This window comes from Amblyomma maculatum, chromosome 1 (assembly GCF_055883805.1).
Source record: "Amblyomma maculatum isolate TAMU_Amacu chromosome 1, ASM5588380v1, whole genome shotgun sequence".
Classification (NCBI taxonomy): domain Eukaryota; kingdom Metazoa; phylum Arthropoda; class Arachnida; order Ixodida; family Ixodidae; genus Amblyomma; species Amblyomma maculatum.
In genome coordinates this window covers 242,346,067-242,368,418 of record NC_139344.1, presented here as the reverse complement: position 1 = coordinate 242,368,418, position 22,352 = coordinate 242,346,067, and the positions used below count along the sequence as shown (strand labels likewise).

At 41.0% G+C, this 22,352-nt stretch overlaps 1 protein-coding gene across 4 annotated transcripts in view; it reads left to right on the top strand.

The window, feature by feature from the left end:
• LOC146206079 (dual specificity calcium/calmodulin-dependent 3',5'-cyclic nucleotide phosphodiesterase 1A-like) overlaps positions 1-22,017 on the top strand; it is a 563,618-nt gene extending 541,601 nt beyond the window's left edge. For all 4 annotated transcript variants that reach the window (XM_084590730.1, XM_084590731.1, XM_084590729.1 and 1 more), the window contains 5 exons: positions 396-516; positions 1,215-1,296; positions 2,188-2,319; positions 4,825-5,199; positions 15,503-22,017. In XM_084590730.1, coding sequence (XP_084446856.1) covers positions 396-516; positions 1,215-1,296; positions 2,188-2,319; positions 4,825-5,199; positions 15,503-15,795 — 1,003 coding nt within the window. In that variant the 3' untranslated portion in view covers positions 15,796-22,017. The remainder of the gene's footprint in view (positions 1-395; positions 517-1,214; positions 1,297-2,187; positions 2,320-4,824; positions 5,200-15,502) is intronic.
• The last annotated feature ends 335 nt before the right edge of the window (positions 22,018-22,352 follow it).

Sequence of the window (22,352 nt, the reverse complement as noted above, 5' to 3'; positions counted from 1 at the left end):
GCCAGGCCGCATCCTAAGCGCGATCACCGATCAAGACGTTTCACTGAGTCTGTAACTTCAAGTAATGGGGATTTATTGTAAGCACTTATTCAAGGTAGTTTTCCCTGCATTTGTTTCTCATTTCGATTGCCCTTCTACACTGTCATTTCGAGTACTTACGCGAAAATTGCTTAGGCATAACGAAAATTTGGATGTAACCAAAAATGACGGACTTTTACAATTCCATTACAACCAGATTTAACTTATCCCACCGGACAGTAATATGGAATACTAGAAGCCAAACTCAATCCAATTATACAAAATGTGTCCACTCTGTGTACTCTTATGTCATTCATAGCAAAAACAATTTTCCACATTCTGAAAAATGTTGTCCAATTGTTTTGCTTCTGATGCAGCCTTGACAAGGCCAAAGCACTGAGCTTAATTCTGCACTGTTGTGACATTAGTCACCCAAGCAAAGAATGGAGGCTGCACCACAGGTGGACTTACCTCCTTATGGAGGAATTTTTTCAACAGGCAAGTGGCAGAATGCCCTGCTTTGGTTTTTGCACTTCTTTCTACTATGTACTCCCAGTTCCAAACTGTGCAACACTGCACAAAAACACCATTTGACAATGCCCTCCTGATGTTGAGACTGGCACACTGTGCAAGTCCTGACACCAGGCATGCAACGTTGGACGATGCCTACATGTAGTGCGACACAGTTCAGAACTTGAATGGGGACCTCTTACTTTAGCTCACAATGGCAGCAGCTCACTTTCCTAATGAAGGGTTTATATTTCTACTGGGATAAACAACTGCAGCAACAATGTCCGAGTCAGAACCTTGTGTCAACATGCATAGTTTTTTTATTCGAGAACGCTGGTGGTGGGGAGGGGGCGACAAAGAAGTAGTTTATAAGTGACATGTTGATTATGTGCTAATTTTATGCATCTAAATGATGGTCCGAGGATTTCTGCAGTACCTAATGCTGATATTCATGGCCCACTGCAAATGAATTGTGCAAACAGTGCTCGCGAATTGAGTGTCTGCACTGTGTTATTTGAGGCTCAAAAAACATGCAGTTGTTAAGGCTTTCAGTTAATTTGCACGAATTTACAAAGCTTACGTAGCACAAACATGCTAGCACCTTTACTTTTACACATTGCACGTAAACTTAATTATAAGTGATCAGAGCCACCATGCTGCCTAAACTGCCTGCTTTCTTATCGCAGGGTGACAAAGAGCATGAACTTGGACTTCCTTACTCACCGTTGTGTGACAGGAACACAACGCTCATTGCAGAGTCCCAAATAGGTACAGCTTTAGATGTTTTTCCTGGGCTACGCTTGCATGACTTCTGCAAGTTGCACTTGCCACAGTGTTTTCACCAAGTTTATAGCACATCATGGTCTTACATGTATTTTGTATAACACATACTTAGTAACAAGTGAAAATAGCTCAATGACAGAATGAAATCTTTGGCAAGAACAGGCATGGAATCAAGCAGTTCAGTGCGTTCTATGCAAAAACTTGCTACATTTCTTTCTTTGTGTTCACAGTTGACAAGTTTAAATTTATCATGCCCAAAACATTACTTTATTTAAAGGCTGCATGAAAATTTCACTGCGACATTAAAACACACAAGACGTACCATACAAATATGGCATCAGAGAAAAAATTGATTCATTCCTATGCACAGAATGAGGCGTTATTATTCTCCAATGGTGGTGGTCAATTGCACTCTCAAAAACACTACCACCTAGTTGAGTTTCTACAATCCTGTTTTCAGATAAGCTCTGACGCACTGCAATCACTAATCTGCAATTACTTATGCAATCACAAATCACTTATCTGCACCACCACATGGCCAGGCAGGCCTGATGAAGTCTGTCGTTCAAACAGGTGAAAGCTAGTATTGCCATCTTTTGCCCTAGTCTATTTTATAATGCTCACAGTGCTTTCCTCTCTTTAGGTAGGTGTCAAAGAATGTCTGACACCTGGCAATGGAAAAAATAATTTTAACTTGTTGCTCCTGAATAGCAGTGGCACGCTATTTTTCCCACAGAATGGATCCTGCCACTTTCACATCCTCCCAGAAAGGATGCACTCCTTGTGGCTGTAATGCAATTATGGCCTAAAATAGCCACAAGTTTTTCAACATTCTTCAGGCTAAAGAAAGAAATGACAGAAATTGTTGTACTGCAGGTTTTATTGACTTCATTTTAAATCCAACCATGGATGTGTGCGGGGACCTCTTGGAAAAAATACTCCTTCAAGTTGCACAAAGAGGAAATGAGGACAGCATTTCCGAGGAAGGCAGTGAGAACAAGGTAACAGGTAAGACAGCTTTGAGCCCAAAGTACTTGACAGAGTCTATTCACATGAATAATAAAATGCGCATGCTTGCTACACCTGCATTCAGGAGATAATTAACAGCATTTCGTGTAGTATGGTATGATATAAGAGGGTTTCATGTCCAAAAGCTGTTCATTAACTGTGAGAGACACCATAATGTAGTGCTCTGGTTTAATCTGACCACCCGAGGTTTTTGACATGCACAGGAATCGCACAGCACATGGGCGATTTTGAATTTTTCCTCCACCAATATGCAGCCGACATGAACAGGGTTTGATCTCACGACCTTGAGCTGAGAATCTGAACACCATAGCCACTGAGCTACCATGGAGACTTGAAAGCATTTAAACGCTTCCATCAAAAGCAACATTGATCACTGATCCTGCTTTAAAATGAGCAAAGAGCAGAAGTTTGTCCCGATAAGTGTATTATAGATAAAAACATTTCTTACTGTGCTTCTAGACTGAAGATTTACATGTGGTTAAGTTAATCATATTTCGTATGTCAAGCACGATGCCAAAACTTTAAATTTTTGTCTAGAGAGAGAGGGAAGGTTACTGGGACAGTTCATTAGTGGGAATATGTGCGTCTGAAGAAAACGAGCAGGCCTGAAGGTGCTTCACATATCTGAATGTGACTGCCAGATAATCTTGATCATGTGATCTTGGCCAACTGTGTGGTGTGCAGTCATCACAAATGCTGAAGCTGATATAGTGAAATTTGACAATGTTATTTGTACAAAATCTATTTTGTTGTGCAGTACTTTCGTTAATTTTCCATCAATAAAAGAGGTACTGTATGTATATGGCAGTGCTCCTATGCACAATCATGTCTCAATTTACATAGCTAAAGCATAGCATAGAAGAGCCAATGAAGATATTTATCAGAATTATAAAACGTGCTCTAGCAGTAGGTAGCCCATCAATCCTACCTGCAACGCAAAACTTTTTAAGCTAGCCTCATTAGTACTAAACATATATAGAAATTCATGCTTCTCCTCTCCCCCCTCTACTCAACCTATGCCGGCGTGAAGAAAAAAAAGAAAAGTCACCATGGCGCCCCACCCCCATGCCACATACCACTCACCTATTGGGAGCGTCCAATGAGTGGGCGCACCCAGCGGCCCCACTGACGTCAGTGAGGAGGCTGCCGCCCGGTGATGAGTCGCCCAAATCAGCTGTGAGCGGTCGCCAGGAGCACTTTTTAAAACTTATTTGAGAATTATTGGTTCTTCGTAAAGCTTTCAAATTTGGCTGGAAGGCTCACAATGACCACCTCTGCGAATCACTTGCATTAAAATTTTACCCCAAGTAGTATTTGAGGGGCCCTTGAAGCTACCTGCAATATATACTGCTGCACCTATTAAAGGGACAGAACACTGTCCAAAATATGTCATGAGATTATGGTGGAGATGAAAAGACCTTGCCTTATATAGTACAGATCGAGCACTACAATATCAAAGAAAGAGGCTTTACAATTTTAATTTGCCATTAAAAATCGCATAAAAACAACTGAGGCTACCTAGCGGAGAAACCTTATAACTTTCGGTGTAGTACCCCACGTGACTACATGTCGGCAAAATATCGCTGATTTTCGCAAGTGCACACTCTTTTTTTTCTTCTAAAAGTGCTTGTCATAATTCATTATATTTTACGCTCTCTCCACTGCATCCTGAAATAAAAACCATCCCTCCTTCCGCATTGCGAGAGGCATGCTTTCAGGTTTTGCCACTAGATGGTGCCACAGTGTTTGGAATTCCGTGAATGAAGCAATGATAGCGCCCAGTAAAACTTTCGTCGACGAGGCGTACATTATTGTGCCGTAACAGCCTTGAGTGTGAAACTGAAAAGGACTTTACTCTAAGCAAAAAAATGTCAAATTACTACTTGGAGAGTGAAATTTATATTTGTTTTCGGTACGTCTTTTTTGTCGACCACCAGTAGTCATCGCGATCGCTGCTCATGGTTTCCAGCATCGGACTACATAAAAACGGGCGCATGCACTGATTGAAAAATTCTCGGTAAAAATTTTCTGCACCATTTCTATCAAAACCATTATGGAATCAAACATTTTAGACATCAATCTTCCCATTGCGCCGAAAAAAATTTGAGACCTAAATTCCAGTGTTCTGTTCCTTTAACAATTTACACAAAAACAATACAGAGTAATGCTATTCCAAACAGTTAGGTCTCGATTTGTTTGACAAAGCCCCAAGAGGTTAATCAAGCCTCTACTACACATATCAGGATTTCATCACTGAAAAGGTATTTGTATATGTATTTTGTGTGGCTTTGTCAGATTAATAGGACAAGTGGGTGCATAAATGACATAATTTTTGATGCTCTCCAAGATATTGATGCAGGTCCTCTTGATCAACAGTGGGTAATGCATTATTGTTGCTTTGCTTTCAACCAAAGTGCGAGAATTGATGAGCTACTTGACAACTATACTCATAGTGTGTAATGAAAACCTGAAATCGCTGTGCAGAGGTCCTAAGTGAAGATGATGGCAAGGCACAGGATGACAGCAAATCAAAAGATGATGCCAAACAACAGGATGACAGCAAACAAGAGGATGCCAAACCACTTGAAGATGGCAAGAAACTGAGTGAGGAAAAACCACAGCAACGCTCACTGTCCACTGTCCGGCCAATGCGCACCACAAGCACCGCAAGCATCACAAGCCTGACAAGCATAACAGCCATCAGCACTGATGGTGAAGGCATCAAATCAGGCAAAGTAGGAAGTGCACCTTCTTCACCGAGGTCACCAAAAGGTCAGCTTGCTCCTAAGGAGCTCAAGAGGCCTTGGCTCAAGTACTTGGAAGAAAACCGCAGCATGTGGCAAGAGAGGGCAGCACAAGGTAACTATTCACATATTCATTTCTCCTTTTCGAGACACCAGCCCTGGGACCTCAGAAACGAGCGCACATGTAAAAGAACATGCAATACCATTTGGCAAGCACTTGCAGATTATGACTGGCAGCTTACCGGTATCGCTCAAAAGGAAAGTATACAACAGTTGCATCTTACCTGTACTCACCTATGGGGCTGAAACGTGGAGGCTAACCAAGAGAGTTCTACTTAAGTTGAGGACTACGCAGAGGGCTATGGAACGAAAAATGGTAGGGGTAACATTAAGAGATAGGAAGCGTGCAGAGTGTGTCAGAGAAATAACATTTTAGTGGAAATCAAGAGAAGAAATGGGCATGGGCAGGACACGTAGTGCGAAGAGAGGATAACCGATGGTCGCTTAGGGTAACAAACTGGATTCCAAGGGAAGGAAAGCGTAGCAGGGGACGGCAGAAAGTTAGGTGGGCGGATGAGGTTAAGAAGTTCGCAAGGGTCAAGTGAATGCAGCTTGGGTTAACCCGGTTAATTGGAGAAATATGGGAGAGGCCTTCACCCTGCAGTGGGTATAGTCAGGCTGATGATGATGATGATGACCCTCATATATGGTGTTAAAGAACACTGAACAAGAATAGAGGGGGGGGTAGCCTTAGTTTGTGAGTCAAGCCAACATTTCGATAAGTGGACTTGTCTTCGACCCAGATGAAGACAAGTCCACTTGTTGAAACGTTGGCTCGGCTTGCGAATTGAGGCTCCCCCTCCTTCTACCCTTGTTCAGTGCTCTTTAATACCGTGTAGCCATCTGCCATCTTCTTTCTGCCATTCTACCCTAGATCCTCATACAGGGTGTGGCTGTTGCATCAGTCACATCTTTACTTGGGCAAAGACATCTGCAGCAAAAATGACGTCTGTGGGTATAGCATCAGGAGCTAACAAAAACTGGATAGCGATATGGACAGCAGCCTACTAGACATTGCTTCTTATTAAACAATGACAGCAGAAAAGCTCGAACTGGGCATGTGCTTGCACAAGCAAGGGTACGGTCAGCGTAAAATGCCATTTCTGCCTCCAGTTACAGAATATTGACTGCATATGTCCCAATAGCCTTTTCTTATAGAAATGTCAAGTGAAGTCAAGTCACCTTTATTTGACACTACATGGCTGTGATGTCAAATAAAGATCAGTTGATCTCAGTGAAGACGTTCTGAAAGATGTTTCCATCTACATAAACAGACACCTGTGCCCTACATTGAAAAGTCTGATAGGACTGGCAGTCTCTCGAAAAAGAGAAGAAATGAAAATTCATTTATGAGAAATGGGCACATCTTCGCGAGAAAGGAAGAGCTGTCTTCTGATGTGATCCGCACTACCTGTGTAGATGACCTAGACAAAATAGTTTAAATACACACTCCCGTGACACTAGTTGCAAATCATTATGGCTCCGAAGCTTTCCTTGCGCGCTGATCTTTCGAATCTTCTCTCAGAAAACCGAAACGTCACTTCTTTCCATCTTTCTTTCTTTCTCTTTTGAATGTTCAGTCAATGCGTAAAAGGAAGATGAGGTCTTTTCCTTTCTCAAATCGTTAAAATTCACATTTTGTGTGTTAATGATAACTGAAACATGGTATCAAGATGACGATGATGCTCTAATGATAAAAGATCGTGTACTATGCATGCGCAGAATAAACCTGATAAAAGAGGGGATGCCGTAATGTTAATGTTACACAAATCTCTCAAAGGCTGTGTCATACCTTGCTTCTCAGTGGTACATGACAATTATGAAGTACTGTCCTACCAGTGTGGCTTATTTGGGTTTTCAGTGGTTTACTGTCCTCCCTGTGGAAACATGTCTTTTTTTCTACTTTCTGTCCTGGATAAATGAAAATAAGCTAAATCTAGTTTTAGGCAGCAGCATCAATATAGGTTTCCTAACCCCGTCTAATGAACATCGTGAATTAACTGTGGTTTTGGACTGCAACGCGTTTATAAATGTCATTAAGGAGCCAACACGAATGCAGACAACCTCTTCTATTGATGCAATCATCACCAAATCACCAATGTTCAGGGTGCATCTGTGCAATCTAGAGTAATTTGTGCTCAAATTGAGCGAACATTTACCAGTCTTTCTTTTTGCCAACTGTCCAAAACAGAGTCCATGAGTGAAGCCAATGCTTCAAACATATCAAACGAAAAATGCAGATATGTTGGAAGCATTCCGAACCAAACCTAGAGGTGTGTCCTGGGAAATTAAGGATCCAGATAGAGCCTATCAGATCTTCATAACAGTCCTCAAATCAATATTGTCGAGTAATATATGTCGAGTGTTTTCCTAAAATAACTTCCAGAAAACCTATAAAATATCAGATACCATGGATCGATAGAGACTGCATGGATATGATGAGAACGAAAAATAAGCTTTAGAGCTGTTTTCTCACCACATGAGCTCCCGATGACCTCATAGCTTTCAAAGCCTACCGAAATCAGGTAACATCATTCCTTTGCCAAGTTAAGAGAGAATGCATGATAAAATATTTAACTATGACACAATAAAAAGAAGTGACTTTGTGTAGAAGCAAATTATTAGCATTTTAAACCCTCCAAGGGCTGCACAGTGGGCAATGATGCAAGATGATCAGTGTGGGCAATGATACGTTATTAGGAAAAAAGCTGGCAAACTGTTTTAATGAATATTTTATTTCCATGGTGAATAGCACTCACGATGATCATTCCTCCAATACCTTCAATTTCAGAACCCTCAAACTGCATTTATGCCGCCAACAGATAAGTACGAATTTGAACGTTGTTTTAGCTGTTCGCTATAACGAGTCCCGTGATGTAGATGATTTCCAGATACAACCTTTCAAATATGTCATTTATCTCATCAGCACGGTATAGCTGCCGAAAAAAAAGGAGGCTTTCCCAAGCACATGTAAATGGCACGAGTCTCTGTTATCTATAAAGGTGGCTACAGGATCAAATGACTTTGCAAATTATCGTCCCATATCAATTCTTCCCATCTTTTCAAAATGCTTAGAAGAAGTAACACTTTAACGGATGTCAGACTTTGTGAAAAACGTAACCTAATAACTTCATGCCAGCCCCCGCAGGGAGCACCTGTTAAAGCAGGTGTTTGTGTGTTTTGTGCGACACCACGGACCCCGAGCACCCATGTTTAGCCGTGCGTGGCATCATCGTGTCTGGGGAAAAGGGGATCCTGGTGGTTGAGCCGATGCCGAGTGCTTGGACCTTTAAGGCCCCTCGGCGGAGGCAACACACCACTTTGGCCCACGCTTCCCATAGACGGCACCTTCGGCCTGACCCGACCGTGGGAAATCGGCAGTAGCCTTTTCCTATCCTCCCCTCCATCTTTTGCTTTCCTGTCCTCTTGCTTACAACTGTCCTGTCTCCTCCTCTTTTCTCGCATTTTTCATTTTCCAGGCGGCAAGGGTTAACCTTGTGTGGCTAACCACCCTGTGTTACGCCATATTTGGTTATAGTCAGGGTGTAAGGCTGGCGTGGGCTGGACTTTCTCGGAAGCTCCTGTCCCGTCCCCTTGTTGGGCTCGGTGGTGGGCGGCCGCCACCCTGGCCGAACATCAACATTATTTTATGGCTTCTTTACTCTCACATGATCGATCCCGAAAAAGGGGTCGCACCGACGAAACCTCTAAATTCTTCCTAAAAAACCCAAACAGGTTCCCACGATTTCATGTAGTACACAGTGACAACGCTGAGAAAACGGCTAGACAAATCTCACCTTTCATAGTGACCAAGACACTAACAGAAGTAATAGGTTAGGGTTACAACGTAAAGAAACTTCCAAACGGAGACCTTCTGTTGGAAATCTTCTATAATCATCAACATGAAAAACTGTCCACATTACCCAGTGACCATCAGTCCACACCGTTCTCTGAACACTGTCCGCGGAGTTATCTCTGACGATGACCTCAGATCCCTAACCGAAGAGGAACTTCTAGAAGGCCTCAAAGACCAAAACGTAACAGATGTTTACAGAATAAAAATGAGGCGTGATGACAAAGAGATTCCGACCAAGCACCTTGTCCTGACATTTGCACAAAGTATCTTCCCCGAATCAGTCGAAATAGGCTATGTGAAACTTCAACTCAGGAAATATATTCCAAATCCTCGCCGCTGTTTCAAGTGCCAACGCTATGGTCACGGCTCCCAGACCTGCCGCGGCCAGCCGAGATGTGCAAAATGTGCTTCCCATGAACACGATTCCCAGAAATGTGAGGTTCAGACACATTTGTGTGCCAACTGTGAGGGTAGTCATCCTGCCTATTCACGCACATGCCCAATATGGAAACAGGAAAAGGAAATCATTACCATCAAAGTCAAAGAAAACATAACTTTCCGGGAAGCACGAAATCGTGTTCTGCCAAAAAAACCTGCCTATTCTGTTGCGGCACAACAGGGCACTGAGCCACAACAGACTCTGGCACCTGCCCAGGTTTCACACAGTGAACCGGGAGCAGGGCCATCCGTGCCCTTGGTGGCTGCGGCCAGCGCTGCGCCACCACCAGAAAAACAGGCTGCGCAGACCCCCAGGTCAGCCGGCCTCAAGGCCTCTCACCACCTGGTGGGGGGAAATACAAACGCACCTGTGCGGTCCGCACGGGCGTCCAGCGTGTCAGAAGACGCGATGGACACAAGCCAAGGCAGTCCTGTGTCGTCAACGTCAGACAGGCAGCGCAGCTCCTTGGATCGACAAAAACGAGAAAAGCCCCGAATCAGAGGGCCTGAAAACAAAACTTAGATTTATCTGCTCATTTAATACAAAATGGCTTTTTTACAATGAAACTGCAGAGGACTTTTAACTAATATGAATGACATAAAACACTTATTGGCCACTCACTCACCACTAGCCTTGTGTTTGCAAGAGACAAATTTAGGTCCCAAACATAAGAACATACTCAAAAACTATACAGTCTTCCGTTGCGACCGAGAGCAAGCTCTCAGGCTCTCAGGTGGCGTTGCCATCATAGTAAAAAATGAAGTAGCAGTTCGAGAACACAAACTTAAAACTAACTTTGAAGCTATAGCGGTAACTTTACAGGCTTTTAAAACTATAACTGTGTGCTGCATATACTTAGAGCCACACCTTAAATTTAGTAGTTATGAATTAGAAGATCTTTTAAAGCAGCTTCCAGAGCCATTTTTAATAGTAAGAGATTTTAATGCACATTCCATCCTTTGGGGCAGTAGAAAAACAGATACGAGAGGCGAAATCATCGAGGATTGTATACTATATAATAATATCTGTCTCCTTAACACCGGGAAACCAACCTACTGTTCATCTATTTCAGAAAAAATGAGCTGTATTGATTTATCCCTCAGCTCACCATCAATTTTTACAGATATTAAATGGGACGTTTTAGATAATCCATACGGAAGTGATCACTTACCTATACTAATCAGCTTAACATCTTCACCACAAATCATCCCATCCAAGCCGCGACGCTGGAAACTACATTTAGCCGATTGGGCACTGTTCCGAGAAAAGGCCAGCCTAGAAAAAATTACTCCAGATAAATATAATATAGATGAACTAAATGATGCTTACACAAATTGTATCCTTACTGCAGCACATATAGCAATTCCTCAGTCCTCAGGAGTGGTGAAACAAAATCACAAAACCTGGTATTCAAAAGAATGTAAACAAGCAAAAAAAGAACAAAACAAAGCATGGGGAATTTTTCGCAGATACCCAACACAGGACAATTTCGTCAAGTTTAAAAAAGCAAGAGCAAAAGCCCGCTACATCCGCCACCACGCCGAAAAAGCCTCCTGGCAGAACTGTGTAACTTCTATAAACAGCTCAAAAACATCCAAACAAATGTGGGAACAGGTTAGAAAGCTAAATGGCAGCTACTCTCCATTTACCATTCCCCTTCTAACAGCCCCCGGAGTACAGACAACTATACAAGAACAGGCCGACATTTTAGGTGAATACTTTTCTGCAGTTTCCAGTTCATCACACTACACTCAAACATTCCTAAAACACAAAAACACAGCAGAGAAACAAAAACTCCCTATAAGTAGTGGTACAAAAGAACCCTATAATAGCTTAATTACACTACAAGAAATAAAAAATGTCCTAGCTGCCGATAAACAAACTGCACCTGGTCCTGACCAAATTCACTACAAAATGCTCGCCCACTTATCCGCACCTGCCATAGAGGCACTATTACAATTCTTTAACAAAATATGGGTCCTAGGAAAATTGCCAGAGGCGTGGAAAAAAGCTGTTGTCGTACCATTTTTAAAACCCGGAAAGGAGCCGACATCTCCTGGTAGTTATAGGCCCATTGCTCTCACCAGCTGTTTAGCAAAATCCTTTGAAAGTGTTTTAAACATCAGACCAACTTTTGTTTTAGAATCTCATCAACTTTTAAACATTCATCAGTGCGGTTTTAAAAAAGGATGCTGAACAACTGACCATCTCGTGCGTCTTGAAAACACTATCAGAGAGGCTTTTATACACCGACAACATTGCCTTGCCGTTTTCTTTGACCTTGAGAAAGCATATGATACAACTTGGAGGTATGGGATATTGCGCCACCTAGCAGATTTAGGCATATGTGGCAGAATGCTAAAGGTTTTAAGTGACTTTTTGTCACATCGGTCGTTTCAAGTACGTCTTGGGACCACTTTATCAAGAACCTTTCTGCAGGAGAATGGTGTGCCCCAAGGGTGCATTTTAAGCACCACACTTTTCGTTGTAAAAATGAATACGATTAGTAAAGTAATACCAAATTCCATAATGTATTCACTCTATGTGGACGACCTTCAAATAGCCTACACATCATGCAACATGTCCACATGTGAGAGACAGATCCAATTAACAATAAATAAGCTAACAAAATGGGCCAGTGAAAATGGGTTTAAATTTTCTCCGCAGAAGACAGTGGCAGTTATGTTCTCGCTCAAACAAGGCATACAGCCCAATCCTACCTTACACCTAAATGAAATCAAATTGCCCATAAACAATAACCATAAATTCTTGGGCATTACTTTTGACAAAAAACTCACTTTTCTCCCTCACATACAAGTACTAAAGAAGAAAGTCTCCAAATCCCTAAACATCCTAAAAGTCCTTTCACGCAAACATTGGGGATCTGATAGGGCATGCCTTTTGCATATATATCGCTCTGTTGTGCGCTCCTCCTTGGACTATGGCGCATAGTTTCTAGATCAGCTAGGCAATCATATTTAAAGAAATTAGATCCAGTGCATAATTTAGGCCTCCGCCTTGCTTGTGGTGCATACAGAACGTCTCCTGTGCATAGCCTCTATGTTGAAACTAACGAGCCTTCACTGAAAGATAGACGAGCTTTACTTACATGCGCATATGTCCTCAGAATAAGGACACGGAAAAAACACATCTGTTACCCAATTGTCACAACTTGCCCCTCCCGAACAATATTCTCAAATAAGCCTCAGACAACAAGACCATTGATAATGCGATTTGAAGACATTTGCCGTGAGCTCCATATTCTGGACACCTTGCCTGATGTCGCTCAAGAAAATAGGCCCCTGGCCCCATGGTACAACTTTCCGACAGTCTGTGACCTCACTCTTACACAGTTCAAAAAGAGCGAAACTCCTACAGAACATATATTACAAGAATATCGCGCACTAAAACAGAAATACAGAAAATGCACAGAGTTTTACACGGATGGATCAAAAACTGCCTCCTATGTTGGCTGCGCTGTAGTGGATCGGAACTCCGAAAAAATTATTCGACTTCCTCAATGTGCATCAGTAATTGCAGCCGAGTGTTATGCTGTCCTGGTAGCTGTAGCAAAAATTGTGTACGAGGGCACTGAGAACAGTGTTATCTATACAGATTCACTGAGTGTACTCACAGCTCTAAACTCCAGAAATGCAGTCATGCCATTACTCGGTAACATAATACACGATGTAATAAAGATATCAACCCAAGGACATAACATAATATTCTGTTGGGTTCCAAGCCACATAGGCATTGAAGGAAATGAGAGAGCGGACGTTTGTGCTGCTCAAGCAGGCAGGAAAGAAATAGAGAAAGTAAACATACCTTATAAGGATTGCATAAAGTTAATTAAACGAAAACAAAAGGATATATGGCAGTCTATATGGAATAACCAAGAAAGTAATAAATTGCACCTCGTAAAGCCTATAATAGAAGAATGGGAAACAAGCACTCATCAGGAACGCTTCATGGAGGTTACAGTATGCCGTCTGCGTATCGGGCACACACATCTCACACATAACTCTTTACTAATGAAACAAGATAAGCCTACGTGTGGAGAATGCGGAGAAGTACTCACAGTCAACCACATCCTGATTACATGCCCAAAACTAGAGACACTACAGAGAAAGCATTTCACTATTTTTTATAATCTTGCCATCCCTTTCCATCCCAAATTACTTTTAGGAGAAAGAGCAATAATAAACTTAACATGTGTTCTTAGTTTTTTAAAAGAAGCAGACGTTCTGAATAAACTGTAAACTTTAACGAACCTTCTTCCCCTTTTCAAATAAGGACAGATTTTAACCTTGCTCTTGGCGCATGATAGCCTCAGTTGCTTATGCGCCAAAAAACCCCAATACAATACAATACAATACAACTTCATGCCAGCACATGTCAGGCGAGGAAGATTGACAGAGAACATTCTTTTTCAACAGAAAGAACTAATTTTAGAATCATTTGAAAAAACAGAACTAATCCTGGTATATTTACAGACTTTTCTAAAGCATTTTACTGAATAAATCATAACACCTTATTAGCAAAACTCAATATCTACGATTTTTGGGGCACTTTCCTTCAATTCATATAGTCTTATTTGCCCTTCCATTGTCAGTGGGTAAAGATAGGTAGTGAGTTTTCAGATTTCAAATCTGTACGAGCTGGTGTCCCACAAGGCAGCATACTGTGTCCAATGTTATTCAACCTTTACATAGGCAATATTATTAGTCTAGAGAAGAAAAGAAATGCACATTTGTAATACATGGCGACGACACCAGTCTTTTCTTTAAAACAACTCGCACATCTGATCTCTCTGCACAAGTGGATCAGTGTTTGCATGCTCTTAATGAATGGACAACCCTTAATTCTTTTTTAATGAATACTAACAAAACAAAAGCTGTACTTTTCAGACCCAGAAACTCTCTCTGAACACTTTTCGCTCTGTTTGCGTTCAACAAAAATTGAAAGTAAAAAGCCTTGGAGTTTATTTCAATGAGCATTTATTTAGGAATGAACATATAGAGACCACCAGAAACAAACTATCTAAGGTAGTTGGTATTTTATCAAGACTTCGCTACTTTTTCCCGAAACATGTGAAAGATATAATTTACCGCTCATTATTTTCTTCCATCATTAGTTACTGTTATTATTATTTTCTTCTGTATTTAATTACTGTTATTTGATGTGGGTAACAACCACGTTTTCAAATATTAGTAAACTCCATAAGTTACAAAAATGAACCCTCAAAATAATTTTTAATGTTTCCCACGACACATCGACAGCGGCAACCTTTCATGCACTGCATGTAACTCCAATACCGCAACTATATAAATACTCTATTAACACGATATTGGGCAGCCGATAATAATGCACCCAAGTTTTTCAATACTTCGCTCATGCTAAAGTACAAGCCCCGCAATTGCAGCACACTCACCCATGAGCATTTTTACATTCCTCAAATACGAACAAATTATGTACTTCAAATGGTAAATTAAAATCTACCAGCCTTTCTGAACACACCAGATCAACCATAACATTTTTTAAGTGCATTTCCTACAGTGTTCTTTTTTACATTTTTTTTTCCAGAAAGTTCAGCATTGATGTGTATATATGTATGTGCACACTGATTTATCTTGTTTTCTTATTGCACGGATTACGGTCTACTGTATGAGAAAATGCCGGTTTTTTTTTTGCTGTTGCTGTATAAGAAAAACACTTTTGTGCCGAAGATGACAAAGTTTAGTACAGTGGCGCTGTCAAGCCTTTTAACGGGCTTCTTGGCTGCGCTCCTGAAACCTATGTGGTGCCAAATAAAGGTGACTTGACTTGAAAGTGTTTTACAAGATCTATATTAACAAGATTCTAGTGATTTTAGTAAAAGAAACCAAAAAGTGTTCACAACAGTCTAATCTCAGTTTACTTTCTTGCATGACTGGACATTTATAAGCCTAATTTTATGAGTAAAATGTTACCTGTGGTATTAAACCAGCGTATACCCAAATGTTCACTGGCACATTGTTCTGTTGCTTTTTACAGTCGCATATTTTGGTCTTTCTTTACTTTCAGATGCTGAGGCAAGAAGAAAACGAGCAAGCCCAGGAAATGAAGGGCTGGAGTCCAGTCGAACAGAGTCTACTCCGGCAGAGCCAAAGACAGTTCAGCTGAAGCCTCTAGCATCCAAGCCTTCGGAGTCTAAACTAGCTGAGCTCCAACCCCTTCAGTCCACGCCCCTTGAGTCCAGGTTGTTAGAGTCGAAACCCATTGAGCCTCAGACCATGGACTCCAAAATGCCTGAGCTTTCAGCGCTGGATTCCCCTCCGCTAGAGTCTGCGGCAGACACAACTACGTCAGCGCATTAAACTGCGCATTAGTTCTTTCAGGATCTTCTTGTAAGCAGGGCCAGTTTAAATGTTCACTCTGATGTTCGTGCACCTGTCACCAATTGCAGAGCAAGAAGGTGCCCTTACAGCTACTCTTCACTGTGAACAATTGTACACCATACAAACATGGTCCATTTATGACAAGCATTACTTTTTCATGCAGATTCTGCATGGTCGAAATTTACTTTTAATCCCTTTATCTTTTTCATTTAAAAATAAATGCAGTGTCTACTTTTGTGTGAGCATTCATAGTTGTAAAGTATTGCTACAGGGATATGTTTTTGTGCAGGATGTGCACAGACACACAGGCAGACAGACACAAACACACACTCCTTCTACACGACACACCCAGGCACTTTTTAAGTCATTCCTTCCAGTCTGCCCTCATTCTAGCTCACACTGTGCCAGTCTTACTAGCATGACTGTTCATACACTAGCTAGCTCTGTGCACAGGCACAAAACTTGCTGGAGCTTTTTAATGACACTATGCCAATATGTACACTTCATGCAAAGGAATATATGGTAAGATTTCAGCTTGCTGTTGGCTACATTTATTTATCCTTTTAGAACATTTGTTTTCCATTCCTTTTTCTCATTGTATGCATTTTGTACACTGTGACCATTAAGAATCCACGGTCTGAGATCTATCCTATACAGATCATGTATTGCTACTCTGAATGTAAGGTTTAAGCATCTCTAGAGAGACACTTGAAACCTGCATACTTCATGCTATGACTCATTTTTGGTAGTTCTCATTCCAGCCTTTTATTTGCTTTGGCATTTGCAAGGATAGTGGAAGGATGTGAAGAAACGTACATTTCAAATTTAATTGAACCGATACCCCAAACTCAACACATGAGAATGGAGCTTGCATTTTTGCTTTACAACTGGCATGCTTGTGCAATGCTGTTGCTAAAGGTAAATTTAAATTCAGTGCACATTCCTCATTCAGATTTATTAAAGCCGAGTGTTTTAGCTTTCACAAGCAAGCCAGCAGCTACTCGGCTGAGTGTGCCACACATCACTTCGAGGCATTTTTTTCTTTTGCACACCGAAGCTCCGAGGCAAGCAATTCGTGCGTTTTATTTTTACCAGCATTCATGCGTGGGTGTACACGGGTGAAATCTACTTGTAGTGACCTTGTTGCATGTGATGATGCTGTGCAAGTTGCTTACAGCAACATTATGCTGTGGCACCATGTGATAACGATATTCATTGGGTAATATATGCTTGACAGGGATAACTGATTAGATAGCAGTGTGAAAAACCCTCACTGTAAGCTGTACTGTGTATTCAAGTGCAAATGTGGTTTAGCACCCCTTCTAAAATGATGCTCGCAGTTCCATGTACATAGCACTGAAAGGCAAAATGCTTTTTTTTGTGCATTAAAAGGAACCATGGCCTTATAATTTAGGCTTGCCCTTAGCATTGTCATGAGGTACAGAAATATCCAATTTGTGACTTCTCATAATGTAGTTGTACACTGAATGCAGCTAACCCAAGACAGCAGCGCCTTCAGATAGGGACGTAGTTTTGTATAAAAGATACAGCCATATATAACTATTTTATCGTGCAGAACTATATGCAGAGCGCTAACAGGTATTTTTGCAAAAAAAATAACCATGTCCACTCGAAAAAATTGAAATTCTAACAGCCACATATACTGTGAAACTTGTTGGCTTATTTACTCTGAGTGCTCCTGCTGTTATCATTGCAATGTTTTTGCTGCCCTCTTGCTTTTCAGTGAGAGTTAAATTCCACAAAAGCTAACTTTCTGTTACATCTAGTATTATGTTCAATACCATGTAACAACGAAAACGTAAAGTATTTTGTTTTCTTGATTCAGTAATCTAAGCTCTGTTCATTCAAGGGTATGAATTATATATACACATGTAAAAGCATATGCTATGTACACATAAAAACATTATATATATATATTTACAATTCATGTTGACACCAACATTATTCTAAAACAGCAGAAAACACTATCCTTGCTTAAAACTGTCTATAGTGCCACGCTGATGCCCATCTTATTGCGAAAGATATTTTCATAGGTCGAAGATGTGAATAGCAACGAATGATTAGCATTTCTTTTTTTCTTTTTTTCTTTTTTTTCAGAAAATTACTCGTTTGTCTTTTTCGTAAGTGTCCAGACTTTCAAACCATGCTTGGGCATAAGGCTTGCTTAGCTTCAGGCAGACTATCATATCAAATGATAGTCGTCATCTATGCTTGAAGGCAGTGGTTACACTAGGCGTCTTGTTAGCCATGTAATGCTGCCTTTCAGCTGTTGGTGACAAATGTCGGCTCTTCCCAAACACCAAGATTGTAGCAATGGAACCAAAGATGGAAAAGCGCTGAAGTGTATATCTAGGATATTTTTTGCTGCTAAATAGGCATACTTGTTAAGCTATATGATGTTACCAGGTGTCCTTTCAGCAGTCTTGAGCAGCTTACAGTGCACTGCTTTGAAATGTAGACCCCTTGAAATGTATATATGCACAGCACATTTTACCAGCATGTATGGACATCCTGAATGTGTGAGATGCACTCGGTATTCATATAATGGTTGTGTATAAGGCTGCAATGCTATACGGTGTACAAGTTTTCCTGAGTGACAAGGTGCCCCCCGCCCCTCCCCCCTAACCTTACAAGACTTTGCAAGCTGCCAGCGTGCCAAGCTGTATGTTTGCATGTTTTTCATTGTGCGTGTACAGAAACATGAGTCTCCAGGAACAAGGGACCGCGCGTTGAGTGAAATGCACCCGTTTTCCATGTATGAAGTTGCATTTAATGTCAGAACAGTAGCCTGCAGCACTTCCACTTTCGAACACCTCCATTAATCCCTCCAGCTCTCTGCAGTCCCCCTCTTCCACCACAATTCTTTCTCTTTGAAGTGATTGTGCAAGAAGCTGAGATCTTGCATCCATGTACTGCATACAGTGATTCCGCTGACATTTTGGCATCCCACACTGTAAAACGCTTTTCATCTCAAGAAGGGACCGGCATGTGGCTCAGGAGCTTCTCAACTTCTCTGCTACTGCGATAAAGATGTGGACTGTGGCAGTTGCTGCAGTACTCTGTGTGGTTATGGCAGACGCTTTCAGATAGAGTAATTTGCTCAGGGCTAGGCTTTGCATGTTTAGGACAGAAAATTAATTTGCAAGCTTTTACACCTAGAGGGAACCACTACTGCCCACAAAACGATCAAAAATAGGGTGGCAACTGTGGAAACTTAAAGGCAAGAAAATGATTTCCTCATTTTAGCTTGCTTTCAAAATCATGCCAGCAAACTATGAATGTAGAATCAGTAAACTAAGCCTTATTTTCTTGTCATTGCACAAAAGCAGCAATGAGCAAACTCCAGTATGCTTTGCAATGTTATCTTGAGCTAGATCTTTCTGCTTGATTAAAGATGTGTACATCATGTCTTGCAATGAACTATGGTCTAGTCAACCCTGCAACAGGAGAACAAATGTCAATATAAATAATGCTTTTTGTCTTTTAGATATATCTGTCCATAAATTGCAAGCATAGAGGTGCTTGCAGTTTCTGGCCGATTATGTAACACCCAATGGACCAGGCACTGTTTTTTCTTTTTTTTTACACAAAGCTCCAAGTATACCACGGGTTGGAAAAACAAGAAACAGAACTGAGCTTCTGCAAACAGTCATCCAGCCACTGTACTGCTAAAGACTTATTAGTGTCTGTAGTGGTTCAGTATCATATCTGCTAATACCCCTGTTGCCATATAGTACAAAAAGCTCCCTTTTGCTGATCTTCTATACTGGAAGTGCATGGTACATATCATGTTAAAACGGTAATTTGGACCAGATGGTAGATAGCTGTGAAAATAAAGACAAAAATGTGAAAGGACACACAAGGGCCAAACACTACTAGCATACACAAAATGTCTTTCACTTTTTCCCTTTACACTATTTGATGTCAACCGTTAAAACTTTTTCTAACAGGCAAATCAAAAAGCAATGGGCCCCTCGGTATAATTATTTGTTAGCAATGCCATATTAATGTTGAAATGATTTGACCTTGGGTCAAATTGCTAAAGCTGAAAAAACAAACAGGATAGGACACACTTAAAAATTATTTTCAAGACTTTGTATTCCAAGCGCAAACTTATTACGATGGTACAGTAACACACGAATGCAAATTGAGAGAAGCCATGTAATAAAATGACACCAATCTGCTTGCGGTGCGATAAACCAGGAAGGACAGGGCAACTCTTACTTCAAAGATAGCTACCTTAGCCTAGTTACGAATCACAGAGGCTCAAGACAAGCCAACTCTTGAGCTGCTATGACAAAAATGCAGTATCCTCACATACTAACTGTTGTTCAGCAACATGACTGCTAAAAAAAAAGTAGTCAGAAAATGAGGCAGAGTCATGAAAAAATTGTAGAACGAAGTTTTCTCCATCGCATTCTTTTGATTTTGTGCATTATCGGAGTATGCTTCAAGACAACCATGTGTGCCCCCAACGGCTTGTCTAGAAACTCCACAAAATTCCTCTCAGGCTAAAGTAATGTGCTGGACATGTTGAAGTTTAGTCCGTTTTCACCAAGCTGCAGTCAATTCCCGAGTACCAGTGTGAGGCGTCTTCTCTGACATCATAATCCTATTCCGAAGAAAAGATTGTGCTTCGTGAGCAGCCAACTATTTCTTTTCTTATTGTTCTTATAGTGCTCCAGCCTTAACATTATAAAAAAAAACTGCCACATATTTAGTGCTAACCCTTAGTGGTCTAAGCTGAAGAATTTGCATAGTCATTTATTCAACCTCTGTAGCCATTTCTGACCTATCAGGAGCACTGTCTGCAACACCTGCTTGCAGCCCGGCAGCTTACCAATGTAATCTCATGTGGACCACCTGCTGTAGTGGAAATGTGCCAATTTTTGTCCACTACATGTACCATAACAGTAGCGCCACGTTAAGACAAACAACTATAATGAAGAATCCTTTACAATGCTTTTGCCAGTGGAGGTATTCACTCCTCCACAGCTCTTGGTATGTATGTATACCTCATGCAAAGCTGTTCCCGACAGGTTAAATGAGCAACCCTATGCTACACAACTAAAGAAAGAGAACTGCAGGGCAAGAAAACTGTCATCGGAGCTGTTTTCATAGCTGTACAATTGTTTTATTTGCACACATCAGCCATCCCACTATATGTGAGAACCTTGCAAAGTACTGTAGTGCTCCAAATGTAGTTTTTAAAGCTTGAAGATGCAGCTGGAGAGGCATTTACAGTGTAGCCATGCATTCGTAACTCACCTAGATGGCACTTTTTTTCTTCCCAAATTCAGATAGAAAATCTGCTTAGCTACAAGAATTAGCACTTTTTTTTTCTCTTCTTGAACCTGCTTAAAAGTTGCAGAAACTTGTTGCAAAGACAACCCTTCCTGGTATTGTTCTTTCAACAGCAGTTCAAGCACTTCGACAGCTCATACAAATGACTAATCTACTAAAGCATCTCTGGCTACTCGAACAAAGAAGTAAAAAATTAGTACACTTCACAAAGTTTCACTACTATATATCCTCCGATCATTGACCTAATGTTTGTGACGTTCCAGAGTTTGACCACGTACTGACCACACTTGACATGCGCGTTCCAGCTTTCAAACCCCTTACTGGCGTCAGCATCTCTCCAAAACTGCATTGTTTGGTTAGGTTTCTATGTTGTAAGTTATGTGTAGATGTGTACCAATGCACATCGAAGAGTTTCATAGCCCACGTGCATTCTAAATGACAACTATTGTGCAAAGTATCTTACAAGAAAAGCCTTCAAAATGCAAACCCTTATTCCATTTTTACCTCTGTGCTCTGCAAGTTGGTCATCTGCATTGTTTTTGAGTGTATAACCTCCTGTCTGCCCTTATGCTTAGGGAGCTGCTCCATTATTTGCAGCAAAGAAATCTTGTCATAATAAAAATGTAACATCTGACCATGTAAATATGATGTTTTTTGGGTGACTGCCCATGACACTGTTGTCCAGTATGTAAATTTGTCAGTGGTCTGCTTTTTGTTGCCCCTGTACATTCAGATTAGTAGCAAAAAACACTGGATTGGTACTGCTTTCAAGCATTTGGTACTAGACCATTGTTCAGTGTCAGTATAGATGTGAAAAAGGGAGGTTTATTCAGTGACACAAAGCACGCTGTTCAATATGCCACATTTAAGCAAGAAAGGGATATTGCTTGTTGACAAGTGTAACCTAATTTAATGTAATAAAGGATGACTTGTCAGTTACTGCCTGGTTCTTCACTGTGAAATAAGTATACAAAGTATATTTCTAACATACAATATGTTCATCATCAACGAGCAATGCATGCCATGTGTGTGCACAGGTACACATACATCCACAGATTGATGACGTTTAACGCAAAGTACTACAGAGGCACATGCACTACTAAGGACCCTACTAATGACTTGGGGGGCCAGTCACCCAGACTGACCGTCCACAAAGCCAATGTCAGAATTCAATGAATTTAGTGCATACTGAAAAACGTAGAATTAAAAAT